Source organism: Crotalus tigris, unplaced genomic scaffold (genome assembly GCF_016545835.1).
Source record: "Crotalus tigris isolate CLP2741 ecotype Arizona unplaced genomic scaffold, ASM1654583v1 scf7180000020719.984301794:720406, whole genome shotgun sequence".
In the NCBI taxonomy this organism is placed as follows: Eukaryota; Metazoa; Chordata; class Lepidosauria; order Squamata; family Viperidae; genus Crotalus; species Crotalus tigris.
This window is the reverse complement of record NW_024098147.1, coordinates 19,083-35,882: the sequence shown is the minus strand read 5'-3', so window position 1 is coordinate 35,882 and position 16,800 is coordinate 19,083. Positions and strand designations below refer to the sequence as shown.

General features: G+C 45.9%; 1 protein-coding gene across 1 annotated transcript in view; it reads right to left on the bottom strand.

Annotated features, from left to right (window-relative positions):
• CTNNBL1 (catenin beta like 1) overlaps positions 1–16,800 on the bottom strand; it is a 70,934-nt gene that overhangs the window by 38,731 nt on the left and 15,403 nt on the right. Inside the window, exons 6-7 of the mRNA XM_039368192.1 lie at positions 14,053–14,201; positions 7,562–7,743 (exon numbers count right to left, since the gene is read on the bottom strand). Coding sequence (XP_039224126.1) covers positions 7,562–7,743; positions 14,053–14,201 — 331 coding nt within the window. The remainder of the gene's footprint in view (positions 1–7,561; positions 7,744–14,052; positions 14,202–16,800) is intronic.

Sequence of the window (16,800 nt, the reverse complement as noted above, 5' to 3'; positions counted from 1 at the left end):
TATTCTATTCTATTCTATTCTATTCTGTTCCGTTCCATTCTTATTCTATTGTTATTCTGTTCTGCTCTTATTCTGTTGTTATTCTATTCTATTCTATTCTATTCTATTCCATATTTTCTATTCTATTCTATTCTATTCTACTTACTCTACTCTATTTTTATTCTATTCTATATGTTCTATTCCATTCTATTCTATTCTATTCCATATTCTATTCTATTCTATTCTATTCTATTCTATTCTATTCTATTCTACTTACTCTACTCTATTTCTATTCTATTTTATATGTTCTATTCCATTCTATTCTATTCTATTCTATTCTATTCTATTCTATTCTATTCTATTCTATTCTATTCTATTCTATATCTGTTCTATTCTATTCTATTCTACTCTACTCTTTTCTATTCTATTTTATATTCTCTTTCTCGTGCGGCAAGTTGTCCCCTGATTCTCACTAGTTTGAATTTGCAAAGAGACAAGTAAATTTATTCTGGCTGGAGTTTTCTCTCCCTTCTGCAACCTCAGTTCTCTTTTATCTCTTGGTGAGATAAACTTAAGACTTTCCTGAATGTGCTTAACTGTCTCCTCATTTTTCTTTGTGCTTTTGAATTAAGTGAGGTTTCAGGAAAGTCCTCACAGGGGCTGGAGATACCTGCAATCTCAAACTATCATTTGCAAGGGATATATATATATTTATGATATATATTTTCTGAGGTTTTCGCGGGTGTTTGTATGTAGGTCTTTGCGATATATATATATATATATATATATATATATATATATATATATATATATATATATATTTCCTGTACAGGTGGTCCACAAGTTTATATGGTGGTCCACGAGTTGTGTGTGTGTGTGTGTGTGTGTGTGTGTGTGTGTGAGACTGTGCCTGGGTGTTTGTATGTGTGTGTGTGTAGATATATATATATGCTTTACTCTGAAGACGTTGGCAGTAGACCAGCGAAAGCTAAGTTTGCTTTAACATTGTAATGCAGCATGACCTCCTTCATAACTGTCTCACTTAGTGACAGAAATTCTAGCCTCCATTCTATTCACGTCAAGGGCCATCTGTACAGCTGGTTCTCAACTTACCATCCTAACAAAGCCCAACATTTCCGTTGCTAAGTGAGACGGCCGTAAAGTGAGTTTCGCTTCACTTTACGACCTTCCCTGCCATAGTTCTTAAGGGAATCCCTGCAGTCATTAAGCCAGCCCCACGGCTGTGAATTTGGCTTCTCCCCCACAGACTTTGTCAGAAGGTCACAAAAGGGGGTCACATGACCCCCTCCCCAAGACACTGCAACCGTCATAAATATGAAACCAGTTGCCCAGCATCCAAATCTTGATCACACGGCTGTGAGGACGCTGCGACGGTCGTTAAGGGTGGAAAAACGGCCATCGGTCCCTTTTCAACAGTCAGTAAATGAACACAAAAGTCAAGGACCACCAGTGCATCGCCTTCTATTGTTTAAAGACTGGACAGCCCCCTGTCCGAAGGGATACAGGCTCTCCTGCTTGAGCAGGGGGGGTGGACTACAAGACCTCTGAGGTCCCTTCCAGCTCTATCCTCATTTTATTCTTTTTGAAGATTTCTACTGCGTCCAGCCACACCTTACCGAGTCTTCTCCTTCCTGCCCTCCCCCCACTCCTTTTTTCCTCCTTAAGTTTCGTACCTTGGTCCTCCTTGCATCCCCCCAGACAGCACAGCTCACCTGTTTTGTGTTTTTTTTTTAAAAAAACTCTCTTTTATAATTCAGGCCAGCCACTGGCTCAGCCCCCAGCCCCGACCCAATCTTTCCTTTGAACAGGCAAATTATCCTGTTATTTGCTTAATCGCAAGTGCTTTCTCTAAATCAGCCTGTGCTCTTCCTCTTTCCCGTCCTTCTCAAGCAGCTGCCATTTCAACCTCTTGTTCCTTGTCTCCTTCTGCAGCAAAGGGATCCCCCTGCAGCTGTCGCATTTGCTCTTGCAAACTTTAGTCCTAGAGGAGATCAACCCCAACTGCTCTTTGGAAGGCCAGATCCTGAAGTGGAAACTCAAGTCCTTTGGAAGGCCTCACTGGAGAAGAGCCCGATGATGGGAAAGACGGAGGGCAAGAGAAGAAGGGGACGACAGAGGATGAGGTGGCTGGAGGGAGTCACTGAAGCAGCAGGAGTGAGCTTCAATGGACTCCAGAAGATGGTAGAGGACGGGAAGGCCTGGAGGAACGTGGTGGTCCAGGGGGTCGCGATGGGTCAGATACGACTTCGCAACTAACAACATCTATCTATCCATATCTATCTATCTATCTATCTATCTATCTATCTATCTATCTATCTATCCATCCATCCATCCATCCATCCATCCATCCATCCACCTAACGAGAAGACGGAGGGCAAGAGAAGAAGGGGACGACAGAGAAGGAGGGGGCTGGATGGAGTCCCTGAAGCAGGAGGCATGAGCTTCAATGGACTGCAGAAGATGGTAGAGGACGGGAAGGCCTGGAGGAACGTTGTCCATGGGGTTGCGATGGGTCAGACACGACTTTGCAACTAACAAGAAGAAGAAGAAGAAAAGAATGAACACCTTTCTTGCAACTACCAGTGACAGGCACGGCCTCTCCAAACACCTCAAGCAAGTGGCACAACTATTGCATTCCCGCTGCAGCCCTTCTCTAGATACACCGTCTACACCTGCAGCCTAGTCATTTATTCAATGTTCTCCTAACTGGCTTTGGAGGCAGCCCGGGAGGGACAGTGGATGCCAAATTTCCTGCTAATCCGAGTTCCTGTTTAAGTTTGTTTTAGTTCCTGTGGCAGTTCCTGTCAATTTTAATATTCACGCCATTTTATATTCCTGCAACCAATTTGGGTTACCGTGATACAAAAAAGATGTTGAGAGTTTGGAAAAAGGGCAGAGAAGAGCAACTAAGGTGTTTTACAGGCCTGGAGACGAAAACATACAAAGAACAGCTGCAGGACTTGGGTTTGGCCAATCTAAAGAAAAGAAGAAATGGGGGTGACATGATAGCAGTGGTCCAGTATCTGAGGGGCTGCCCCAAAGGAGAAGAGGGGGTCAAACTATTCTCCAAAGCACCAGAGGGAAGGACGAGAATAAATGGTTGGAAACTGATCAAAGAGAGAAGCAACCTGGAATTAAGGAGAAACTTCCTGACAGTGAGGACAATTAACCAGTGGAACAGCTTGCCTCCAGAAATTGTGGGTGCTCCATCACTGTAGGTTTTTAAGAAAAGACTGGACAGTCACATGTCTGAGGTGGTATAGGTTCTCCTGCTTGAGCAGGGGGCTGGACTAGAAGACCTCCAAGGTCCCTTCCAGCTCTATTCTATTCTATTCTATTCTATTCTATTCTATTCTATTCTATTCTATTCTATTCTATTCTATTCTACAATCTGTTATTTCTATTCTATTCTATTCTATTCTTATTTCTAATTCTATTCTATTCTATTCTATTCTACAATCTGTTATTTTTATTCTATTCTATTCTATTCTATTCTATTCTATTCTATTCTTATTTCTAATACTATTCTATTCCTATTCCTATTCTATTCTATTCTATTCTATTCTATTCTATTCTATTCTATTCTATTCTATTCTACAATCTGTTATTTCTATTCTATTCTATTCTATTCTATTCTACAATCTGTTATTTTTATTCTATTCTATTCTATTCTATTCTATTCTATTCTTATTTCTAATACTATTCTATTCCTATTCCTATTCTATTCCTATTCTATTCTATTCTATTCTATTCTATTCTATTCTATTCTATTCTACAATCTGTTATTTTTATTCTATTCTATTCTATTCTATTCTATTCTATTCTATTCTATTCTTATTTCTAATACTATTCTATTCCTATTCCTATTCCTATTCTATTCCTATTCTATTCTATTCTATTCTATTCTATTCTATTCTACAATCTGTTATTTCTATTCTATTCTATTCTATTCTTATTTCTAATACTATTCTATTCTATTCTATTCTATTCTACTCTACTCTACTCTCTACTCTATTCTACTGTATTCCTGATTTTACTGTGCTGTAGGCCACCCGGGGTCACTTTGGATAGGGATATGGGTGGTGTATAAACTCAATCCATCCATTCATCCATCCATCCATCTACCCACCCCTCCATCCATCCATCCAATGGGCAGCCCACTTCCAGTTAAGTCAACCTCATCAAACAAGAATCAACATCATTTCTGAAGCTGTATTGATTACTAGTAGTCACTGGACCAATTCTGAAGTGCTAAGTCACCAAAGCCTTTTAGAGCACAGCACTGGGATGCGCAAGGCAACAACTTGACAACATTGGTTCTGTCCGGGCATTCGGGCTATTTAGAGAGCATCCCCTGCAGATTTGGGAAGGGAAGGTGCCACGTAACAAACCCTCTGCAGGGTGGCCCATTTTTAATGGAGAGATCTTCCCCAGGGAGATACTTTACAAAGCAAAGTATTTACTTTACAATCCTACTTTACAAGGATTTTTACAACAGGCCAAAACAGAAGTAGGCATTTGGCTGTGAGGTTAAGCAAACAGTCCTTTTGTATCATTTTTTTTAAAAAATGTTGTTTTTTACTATTAGCATGCTTTGGAGGCATATTGTGGTTGTATCCTGCACAGAGTCCACTAGTGTTTGGTCAAACTATAATCATAGCAGAAAGAAAGAATTATTTTCATTATTTCCCCCCCCCAGATACTAACATTCAGAGGTTTTTATGGGAATAAATATAATATTGTTGAAGTCTGGAAGCAAAATGAAATATTCAAGGGTGTCCAACCCTGGCCACTTTAAGACTTGTGGACTTCAACTCCCAGAATTCAAGGCTACCTTGGGAATTCTGGGAGTTGAAGTCCACAAGTCTTAAAGTGGCCAGAGTTGGATACGCTTGAATATTTCATTTTGCTTCCAGACTTCAAGATATTATATTTATTCCCGTAAAAATCTCTCTCTATTTTTTCGTCATACTTTCAGATGTGGATTTTTACTCTCTTATTTGTAAATTCCACTGCTTCTCCGAAAACTTCATGTTTAGTTCTTTTTACCTACTTCCAAATTATTATTATTTTGTTTCCACCAGAACTGTTCCGCATTTTCTTGCCATCTTTTAATCTCAAACCATTCCTTATTTTGTTTTGACTACACTGATCTTTCTCTCTCTATTCACCTGATGTCTCGTTTTCGGCTCCTGTCGTTCCTCTGGAATGCATTCCTTCCTCACCTACACTTTTCCTCCTTTCATCCATTCCACCAAGAATCCTTTTTAAACTCTTCTCATTAGTGAACTTCACATATTGCTGTGTCGCTGGCAACGTCAATTCTTTCCACTCTCCATCAAACTGCTTGCGCAGTCTCTTTCCTGAGGCTTAGTTCCTCTTAATCCTGACGGGGGATTAATATTTCTTCTGCCTGCGAGACTCACAACGTTTCTCCTTTGGAACTCAACTTTCTTGGAGGTTTTTTTTTCCCTTTGAAAACCTTTTGCTTCTCATCCAAGAAGCTTCTTCAGTTCTAGCTTCTTGGATGAAAAAGCGAAACCTTTTCAAGGAAAAAAAGTTAATGCAAAGGGATTCTATCCCTCTGCATCAACAGAGGGATCGAATCGGGATCAGGTGAAGTGTTAACACCACTTTACAAGGCCTTGGTAAGGCCACACTTGGAATATGGCATCCAGTTTTGGTCACCACGATGTAAAAAAGATGTTGAGACTCTGGAAAGAGTGCAGAGAAGAGCAACAAAGATGATCAGGGGACTGGAGGCTGAAACATACAAGGAACGGTTGCTGGAATTGGATATGTCTAGTTTAATGGAAGGAAGGACGAGGGGGGACGTGATAGCCGTGGTCCAGTATCTGAGGGGCTGCCCCAAAGAAGAGGGAGTCAAGCTATTCTCCAAAGCACCTGAAGGCAGGACAAGAAGCAATGGATGGAAACTGATCAGGGAGAGAAGCAACTTGGAATTAAGGAGGAATTTCCTGACTGTGAGAACAATTAACCAGTGGAACTGTTTGCCTCCAGAAGTTGTGGGTGCTCCATCATTGCAGGTCCTTAAGAAGAGACTGGACAGCCATTTGTGTCTGAAATGGTATAGGGTCTCCTGCCTGAGCAGGGGGTTGGACTAGATGACCTCCAAGGTCCCTTCCATCATCACTACTACTACTACTACCACTACTACTACTACTATTATGGATCATCGCACAGTCAGCCAGATGTTCAGACTGGATTGGGCATTTTGTCTACCTATCGAGTCCTTACCCAGGACCTGGGATAGGCAGATGTGGATGTCCGATGGTATTACAGGTATCGTCGCAGGATGGAAGCAGTTCCTAGTAAGGCTACCTTTTGCCATTGACTAATGGCTTATTATTATTATTATTATTATTATTATTATTATTATTATTATTATTACTACTACTACTACTACTATTATTATTATTACCAAGCAAGTCCAATTGACTTTTAGAAAAGCGCCTTTGTGACAACCATGATCTGGACGATGGAGAATCTCTATAGACATTCAACCTGGAATATTCATTTCTTGCGAATCCCACCCATAAATTCGGCACACCAAGCAACTCTTAGCAGAAAGGACCACAACTTCAGAAAACACCACAAAGCCAATATACTGTATATCTTTTCCCCTCTCTGTTCATCTTCTTTTTTGGGGGGGGGGGAGACAGAGCAAATATTCAGCACAAAGGAAGTCAAGGCCCACTTCTTAGGCCAGGGGTAGGCAACCTTGGCTCTTTTATGACTCATGGACTTCAACTCCCAGAATTCCTGGGAGGGGTTTCGAAACTGAGCCATGCTGGCTCAGGGATTCTGGGAGTTGAAGTCCACCAGTCATGAGGGGGCCATAGTTCCCCCATGCTGGCTCAGGAATTCTGGGAGTTGAAGTCCACCAGTCATTAAAAAGCCAAGGTTGCCTACCCCTGGGCCCTAGGCGAACAATTTGCGTCCCACTTCGTCCCCAGTGCAACAAATCACACACCTTTTGGCCTGTTTCTGGAAACAACTGTCCAGGGAGGTGTCCCTATTCCGTCTTTCGTCCCAGCCTCGCTATTCCTCGTGACCGACCCGGGTTGAAACCACCAGCTGTTCAGGCTGACGAAGGGAAACCTGGATGTTCCCCCACCCCAACCCACCCCACCCACCTCTGGGGACTCAGCGGAAGCAAAGCGAGAATGCCACACGGAGCCACCAGCAATTTGTGTCTGCGCTGCCTGATGTTCATGTCACACTTCAGTGCCGGGAGGCACAAATGCGAGGCTTTGGAGGTGACATTCGGAGGTGGGTGGATGGCTTTTTTCCAAAGAGCTGGCATCAAAGAGACAGCTTCAAACCTCGGGCGCAGAGGGGCACAGATGCCGGAGCTAATTAGACACCCAGTGAGCAGGGAGGGAGTTAGAACGACAAGGAGGAGCAGCCCAGCTGCCTCCCGGCTTTCTTTCCCGGCTGGCTCTGCCCACAGGAGGAGAAACTGACCGGGCGTGGCAGGATCAGGCCCTCCTTTTGAGGGCACCTGCCCCGGGAAGAGCGGAAGGGGAGGAATTCCTACCTTCGTGCTCCTTTTCGGAGGTGCCCACCTTCTTGGCCTTTTTGGGGGACTTCATGAAGAGCGGGAAGATGGTACGAAGGCCCAGGATGTCCACGAACTTGTGGCAGTTGTCGGCCCCCTCCGGCCCGATCATGGCGTGGTCCAGGACCTTCAGGGCGCTGCTCCTGGAGATCTTCTTCTCTCTGCGGAGGAGAGGAGAGGCGGGTCAATGAGCCTGGGCTTGGCCGGGGAGGGGCAGGATGAAGACCGTGGGGGTCCTGGGTGCTCTCTGAGCTGGGTGGCTTTCATGCAGACGTTCCATGACCCAACTAGGGAACGTCATCAGTGCTAGGAGGGAGGAGGAGGAGGAGGAAGGAGGAGGAAGGAGGGGGATGGGGGAAAAGGAGGAAGGCTGTGGGGATCCCAGGTGCTCTCTGAGCTGGCTGGTTTTCTTGCAGACGTTTCATGACCCAACTAGGGAACGTCATCAGTGATAGAAGGGAGGAGGAGGAAGAGGAAGGAGGGGGAAGGGGGAGGAGGATGAAGGCTGTGGGGGTCCCTGGTGCTCCCTGAGCTGGGTGGTTTTCTTGCAGATGTTTCATGGCCCAACTAGGTAAAGTCATCAAAGTTAGAAGGGAGAGGAGTTTGCAGAGGTGGGGGGGGGAGGAGGAGAGGGGAGGAGGGGGAGGAAGAGGAAAAGAAAAAGGAATGTTTCATATTTATGACGGTCCCTTCCAGCTCTATTCCATTCCATTCCATTCCATATTTTCTTTTCTTTTCTATTCTATTCTATATTTTCTATTCTATTCTATTCCATTCCATATTTTCTATTCTATTCTATTCTATTCTATTCTATTCTATTCTATTCTATTCTATTTTACTCTTATTCTATTCCTACTCTATTCTAATTTTACTCTTATTCTATTCCTACTCTACTCTATTCTATTCCTATTCCTATTCTACTCTACTCTACTCTATTCTACTCTACTCTACACTATTCTATTCTATTCCATTCCATTCAATTCCATTTAGTCTACTGTGATTTAGTTTGTTTAATGTATGGTAAGCATTTACTTTTTCTAGCCCCCCAGAGAGGGATCCTTTTAAGGGACCTGGTTATAATTATGTCTCTTCAGAGCTATTTCCTGCTTTTTCCTCAACTGAATCTATGCACTTCTTCTCTTGGCTTGTTTGGAGAACAAATAATCTTTTCTGCAGGATTTTGTGTTTGCGTGTGAGAGGTGGAGAAGCCTACAAATATTGCAAAAATGAGTAAGCAAGCAAGCAAGCAGGCAAACCAGCCAACAACTCATGAAGGCGGGTCAGAGTTGCTCTGGGTTCAAGTCCAGCTGTCCACAGAACCTCTCGGTGGACTCGGCCTTTCTCAGCCCTCCGGCTGGCCTGCTTTCTGTGCTGGAGATGGACGGGAAAGGTCAGCCTCCCAAACGCCCCTGCCCAACCCCTTAAACTCCCCCCCCCATTTCAATTCCCCCACTTACGTGGCTGTGTGTTTCCTGCCAGAGAAAAATGGAGTTTTGCCTCCAGAACCCGTTTACGCTCCTTCACAAGGACGGCCCTGCTTTTCCTTCCTAGCCGGAGGGGCTAATGAATGTCTCAAAAGAGAGAGAAAAATATAAATCTCTCTCCCTGGAGCTTTACAGACAGTCCCCGACTTACAACTGTTTGTTTAGTGACCGTTCGGAGTTGCAGGGGCCCTGAAAAAAGCGACTTTGGAGCGTTTTTCACACTTACGGCCGTCGCAGCGTTCCCCAGGGCCACGTGATCAAAATTCAGACGCTTGGTAACCGACTCAGATTTATGATGGTCGCAGCGTCCCCAGGGGGTCATGTGATTCCCCCTTTTTTGCGACCTTCTGACATCAAACTCGATGGGGGAGGAGGCAGGTTCATTTAACGACCGTGTTGCTAACTTAACCGATGCAACAAAGGGGGCAAGGAAAGTCGTCAAAGGGGGCAGAGCTCCCTGAAGAAATTTGTCACTTAACATAAATCTGGGGCTCAGCTGTGGCCGTATGTTGAAGACTGCCTGCTTCCATTTTATCTTTCACTCGATTTTTCTTGTTACATTTTTGTCGGATGGCTTCTCTATCCCAAGTACGTTTAGCCAGTTTAACTTTTCAGAGCTCCGAAGGGCAGCCTGTTGGAAGCGAGGAACCGGGATTTACTCTGCTCCTCTCCCAACACACACACACACAAACACGCACGCACACACACACACACACACACACAGAGAGAGAGGGGGGGGTTGGACTAGAAGACCTCTGAGGTCCCTTCCAACTCTCTTCTTCTGTTTCCAAGCCTGCTTGCCCCATCTTGAAAATGAAACAAGTTAAAAGGCTAAACAAAGTTGGATCCTATAGCCGGAAGGGACCTTGAAAAAATACAGAATTGTGGGTATATGCATAATTCTGTACGTACGTACGTACGTATGTCATATTTATGTAGTGTATATTGTAGGTGTGACCCTTTGAGAGCTGAGGGTAACAAATTTTCATTTTAATGTATGCTGATTAGTGTACATTCAAAGTGACAATAAAGTTATTATTCTATTGTATTCTATTGTATTGTATGCTATTCTATATTTCTATTCTATTCTATTCTATATTTCTATTCTATTCTATTCTATTCTATTCTATATTTCTATTCTATTATATTTCTATTCTATATTTCTACTATTCTATTCTTAATTCTATATTTCTATTCTATTCTTTTTTTTATTGAAAAGTTTTATACAAATTTATTATTACAATACAATAGCCCTCCCTCCCTCCCCCCCACCCCAACCCGCCCCCCTCACTTCCCAGAGCTGATTATAGGGTTAATAAATAAGCAAACAAATTCTAACTAAGCTTAACCAACTATACCAATAACCAAATCCCTAAAATACTTTAACTCAAATACTAACAACAATTTCTATTCTATTCTTAATTCTATTCTATTCTTTTCTATTCTATGCTATACTATTCTATATTTCTATTCTATTCTATTCTATTCTATTCTATTCTATTCTATTCTATTCCATTCCATTCTATATTTCTATTCTATTCTATATTTCTATTCTATTCTATTCTATTCTATTCTATTCCATTCCATTCCACTCCATTTCATTCTTTGTATTTTATATTTATTCTTATTCTAATTATATTCTATTTTTATTCTATTTCTTATTCTATTTCTTATTCTATTCTATTCTATTCTATTCTATTCTGTTCTGTATTTCTATTCTATTCTGTTCTATTCTATTGCGTATTTCCATTCTATATTTCTATTCTATTCCATTCCATTCCCATTCCCTATTCTATTCTATTCTATTCTATTCTATTCTATTCTATTCTATTCTATTCTATTCTATTCTATTCTATTCTATTCTATTCTATATTTCTATTCCATTCCATTCCATTCCATTCCACTCCATTCCATTCTTTGTATTTTATATTTATTCTTATTCTAATTCTATTCTATTTCTTATTCTATTTCTTATCCTATTCCTATTCCATTCCATTCCATTCCATTCCATTCTTCTAATCCACCCCCTGTCCAAGGCAGGAGTCATCCTCCCTTCCACAACGAATATTTTCTTGAAAATCTCCAGCCAGGGAGCACCCACCGCTCCTGTTGCAATTAAGGTCTCTGTTTCTTTGGAAGAAGCAATTGCATATTGATCAGTGCTCCGGCAGCTGCAAGGAGCTGATCCCTGGAATATTCATGGCAATTTAAATTCGGGCTTTTAGAGATCGATGGATGGTTTGACCGATCTGTCCAAGGTTGTTTTTTTTAATTTGAAATATTTGTACTATCCGAGGGCAGGCAGTTCATCTTAATCACGGGGCTTTATGAGGAGCTGTGGACTTTGACTCCCAGAATTCCTGAGCCAGCCTGAGTCGAAGTCCACAGGTCCTAAGGGGGGTCACAACTGCCCACCCCTGCCCTAACCCAAGCTCTCTGCCTTGAGCGACACTTGCCAAAGGGGCCTGCTTTGCAAAACAGGGCCTGGGATCCTATTCTGCTAGGTGAACATCCCGCCAAGCGGCTCATGAAAAGAAATTTCTGCATTGATGCCCCAATTTGGAGTCTCCGAGCGGTTAATCAGTGGAACGGCTTCACTCCCAACAGTTGTAAGTGCGCCAATCCGGGAGGGTTTTCAAGACGAGACTGGAGAGCCATTGGTCGGAAATGGTACAAGGGGTCCTCGTGTTACAACAACTGGGCCCAAAATTTCCTCCTCCTCCTCCTCCCTACAAACTCCACTCCCGTCTAGCACTGAGGATGTTCCCTAGATGGATCATGAAAGGTCTGCAAGAAAACCACCCAGCTCAGAGAGCACCAAGGACCCCACAGTCTGTCTTTCCTTCCTCCCTCCCTCCCTCCCTCCCTTTTCCTTCCTTCCTTCCTTCCTTCCTTCCTTCCTTCCTTCCTTCCTTCCTTCCTTCCTTCCTTCCTCCCTCCCTCCCTCCCTCCCTCTCTCCCCCGTCCTCCTCCTCCCCCCTTCTAGCACTGATGATGCTCCCTAGTTGGGTCATGAAATGTCTGCAAGAAAACCACCCAGCTCAGAGAGGACCCAGGACCCCACAGTCCTCCTCCTCCTCCTTCTAGCACTGTTCCCTAGTTGGGTCATGAAGCGTCTGCAAGGAATCCACCCAGCTCAGAGAGCACCAGGGACCCCACACTTCTCCTCCTCCTCCTCCTCCTCCTCCTCTTCCCCCTCCTCCTCCCTTCTAGCATTGATGATATTCCCTAGTTGGGCCATGAAACATCTGCAAGAAAACACTTAAGCTCAGAGAGCACCAGGGACCCCACAGTTCATCCTCCCCCCCTTGTTCTCCTCCTTCTCTTCCTTCCTCTTCCTCTCCTAAGAGAAAAAGGCAGTCTCCATGTCTTGGCGGGTGACGTGGAAAGCCTTTCCCTGCAGAAGAGAAGGTGCCAGCTGAGTTTTTAACTTCAGGCTGTGTTTCCCAACTAACAGGACGGATTGGGCTGGTTGGGGGGGGGGGGGAGAGAGAGAGAGAGAGAGAGAGAGAGAGAGAGAGAGAGAGAGAGAAGCTGGGGAGGGGGATCCCTGCCGTGCAGCCATTAGCCTGGCTTCCTTTGACCTGTGCAGAGGCCTCTGATGGCTGCCCAGGCGCTGCCGGACGGGCCAGCCGTACTGAACTTACTGAACCAGTGGATTTCTGTGTGGCCAGCCGCAGCCTCTGCAAAAGCTTTCACAGGAAGAACAGAAGAACAGAGTCTAATTAAAGCTGACTTGCAGGGGGGGGCAGAGAAGAGGGAGGGACCTCAGAGGTCATCTAGTCCAACCCCCTGCTGAAGCAGGAAACCCTGTACAGGTACTCCTCGATTTTCAGCGCTTTGTTTACAACGGCCTTGGGAAAAAAAAGTGACTTATGGCCACTTTTCACACTTAAGGGCCGGTTGCAGCCTCAGCGCGGTCCCGAGATTGACGTTCAGATGCTCGGCAACTGGCATGGACTTAATGAGGGTTGCGGCGTTCCGGTTGACGAGCAGAGTCAATGGAGGAAGCTGGATTCGCTTAACGGCCCGGCCTCTGGCTTAACCGCTCTAAGGATTCGCTTAACGAAATGCGACAAGGCAGGTGGTAAAATTTCCTGCCGTAAAGCCTGGGGAGGGGGTGAGTGGGGGAATAAAGGGGGAGGGGATGACAGGAACCGGAAGTGGCCCCAGGAGACAACGGCTGAGCGATCAAGGACCCAGGCAGGGGACACTCACAAAATGACCAGGGGGGGGGGAAGGGAAGGAGGAGGCGGAGGAAGGGGGGCAAATGTGAGTCCTGGGTGCTCTCTGAGCTTGGCTGTTTTCTTACAGACGTTTCATGGCCCAACTAGGTAACATCATCAGTGCTAGAAGGGAGGAGGAGGAGGAGGAGGAGGAGGAGGAGGAGGAGGAGGAGGAGGAGGAGGACTGTGGGGTCCTGGGTGCTCTCTGAGCTGGGTGGTTTTCTTGCAGACATTTCATGACCCAACTAGGGAACATCATCAGTGCTAGAAGGGAGGAGGAGGAGGAGGAAGACTATAGCATCCTTGGTGCTCTCTGAGCTTGGTGGTTTTCTTGCAGACATTTCATGACCCAACTGGGTAACATCATCAGTGCTAGAAGGGAGGAGGAGAAGGAGGAGGAGGAGGACTGTGGGGTCCTGGGTGCTCTCTGAGCTGGCTAGTTTCCTTGCAGACATTTAGTAAGGCTGGCCCAGGAGAAAGAGGAGAGGGAGGACAGGGAAGATAAGAGTCAGAGAGGGAGGGGAGGGAGAGAATGAGAGGAGGAAGAATAGAATACAGAATAACAGAGCTGGAAGGGACCTTGGAGGTCATCTAGTCCAGCCCCCTGCTCCAGCAGGAGACCCTGCACCCTTCCAGCCAAACGGGTGTCCGATCTCTTTCTGGAAACCTCCCAGAGCCTCTGGAGAGAGGCTGCCCCGGGGACCCAGCTGCCGCCCGTGCCTGGGGTGAGGGGAGCCCCCGCCTGCCCGGCCTGCCTCACCTGAGCATGAGGTTCATCAGCTGCAGCCCCTCCCCCTTCAGGAAGCGCTCCCGGTTGGAGCTTAGCATCAGCGAAGAGCAGAGCGAGTCAAAGAGGTTCTCCATCATCTCCTGCTCCTCTGCCGGACCTGGGTTGTGCCGCTTGAAGACCTGCGCCGAGAGAAAGCAGCAGAGGGGTCAGCAGACAGCCTCCCCGGGATCCCTCAGGAGCCCCCCCCCCGAGGCTGCCCCTGGACCCGAACGGGGCTCCTGACTTCGGGGGGGGGGGCAAGGCAGGAAGACCCAGGGGCACATTTAGCCCAATAAAAGGAAAATATCTTTAGCTCAGGGTTGAACTGTGGGGTCCTGGGGGCTCTCTGAGCTGGGCGGTTTTCTTGGAGACGTTTCATAACCCAACTAGGGATCATCATCAGTGCTAGAAGGGAGGGGGGGGGTTACGGAGAGGAGGAGGAGGAGGAGAACTGAGAGGTCCTTGGTGCTCTCTGAGCTTGGTTGGTTTCTTGCAGACGTTTCATGACCCAACTAGGGATCATCATCAGTGCTAGAAGGGAGTGGGAAGGAGAATAGGAAGGAAGGAAGGAAGGAAGGAAGGAAGGAAGGAAGGAAGGAAGGAAGGGAGGGAGGGAGGGAGGGAGGGAGGGAGGGAGGGAGAAGAACTTGTGGGGTCCTGGGGGCTCTCTGAGCTTGGTTGGTTTCTTGCAGACGTTTCATGACCCAACTAGGAAACGTCATCAGTGCTGGAAGGGAGGGGAGTTTGTAGGGAGGAGGAGGAAGGGGGAGAGGAGGAGGAGGACTGTGGGGTCTTTGGTGCTCTCTGAGCTGGGTGGTTTTCTTGGAGACGTTTCATAACCCAACTAGGGATCATCATCAGTGCTAGAAGGGAGGGGGGGTTATGGAGAGGAGGAGGAGGAGGAGGAGGAAGACTGTGGGGCTCTTGGTGCTTTCTGAGCTTGGCTGTTTTCTTGCAGACCTTTCATGACCCCACTACGTAACATCATCAGCGCTAGTCCCAGGAGATTCACAAGCTGTCTATGCCAGAGCTCACCAACCTTTCCAGACCAATGTCCAGTCTCTCCTTTAAAGCCTGCAGTGATGGAGCACCCACAACTTCTGGTGGCAAGCTGCTCCACTGGTTAATTGTCCTCACTATCAGGTTGCTTCTCTCCTTGGTTAGTTTCCATCCGCTCCTTCTGGTCCTGCCTTCAGGCGCTTTGGAGAAGAGGTGGACCCCCCCTCTCTTCTTTGGGGCAGCCCCTCAAATATTGGAAGACAGCCATCATATCGCCGCTAGTCCTTCTTTTCACTAGACTAGACCTACCCAATTCCTGCTACCAGGTTGGGGAACGGCAGCATTTATGCGAAGGACTATTTATATATTAAGGAAGGTAGCAAATCCTTCTATTCCCCACCCTTCAGCCAGAACTGAAGAAGCTCCTTGGATGAGAAGCGAAACCTCTTCACGGGGAGGGAGGGGGAATCAAGGAAGTCCAGTTACCCCTTGAAAAAGCATCTTTGGGACTCCAGGCAGAATCTGGGCAGGCAGCTGGTATCGCACGGACCTCCTTCCGACTGGCTGGCAGGGCAGCCCTGCTGTGCCACCCGGGGGGGGGGGAACGCTTCAGCCCCCTTGTTGTCTTTCCACTCAATGGCTCTTGGGGCCATCTTGCTTGACAAGCTACAGGAGGCAGCCAGCTCCGCTCCTGAGCTGGGAAGACTCAAGGGCTGACATTGCTGCCATCCTCCCATTCCCAGGAGTTCCTCAGCTCACAAACTGCAAGGCCGGGGCGAGGGGGGCACCCGGAGACAAGCCCTGGCACAGAGGGCGCGTCACGAAATCAAAGCGAAGCCATGCCATGATGATGAGAAGCAGAAAGGGGAAGGCTGGGCCAGGAGAGGTCTTCAAAACAAGGGCAGCTTCCAAAAGAAGGGGATGCTGCGCAGGTGGTCCTCGCTTTACGACCTCAACCGGGACGCAATGACGATCTTATGGTTCCGGCTAACGAAACACTTCAAAGAACTTCCAGGCACTGATTTCCCTAAAAGTCTTTTATTGCTTCAAAATGTCGGCACAGGCATAACAGAAGGTTTATGCTAAGATCTAAATCAGTGTTTCTCAACCTTGACAATGTTAAGGCATGTGGACTTCAACTCCCAGAATTCCACAGCCAGCATTGCTGGCTGTGGAATTCTGGGAGTTGAAGTCCACATGCCTTAACATTGTCAAGGTTGAGAAACACTGATCTAAATTCTCTTCCTCTGAGCAGTTAAATTATCAGCATGTTCCCTCCCTAAATTAGCTGTGGTATATCACATTCCCCAATTAGTGTGAAGGTCCAAGGTTTCCTTCCTCTTTCTTTCCCGGGCTTTACCCCCACCCTCTTCTGCTCTGCATTAACCCCAAAAATACCAGACAGTTCTGCATATTGTCAAAGCAAGAATATACAGTATTTGCAACGTTGACAGACGATTCTTAAAGGAGTCGCACCCAACACGATGATCTTTGTTGGCCGATTCCCTGTGAATCACACGGCCGTTAAGCGAATTTAGATTCCTCTTAACAGAGTTTATATTATTTTTTCATTTTGAAATGGATTTGCCGCCTGTCTCGTATTCAACAAGCCTGCATGGCGTACAGCGTTAATATAACATATAGAAGGCAGGTCAACAAGTTGCAAATAGATGCAGTAGGTTAAAAATTTTTTGGGAGGGCTGGTTTTGCAAAAAGGGGTATATTAATCAGCATTCAAAC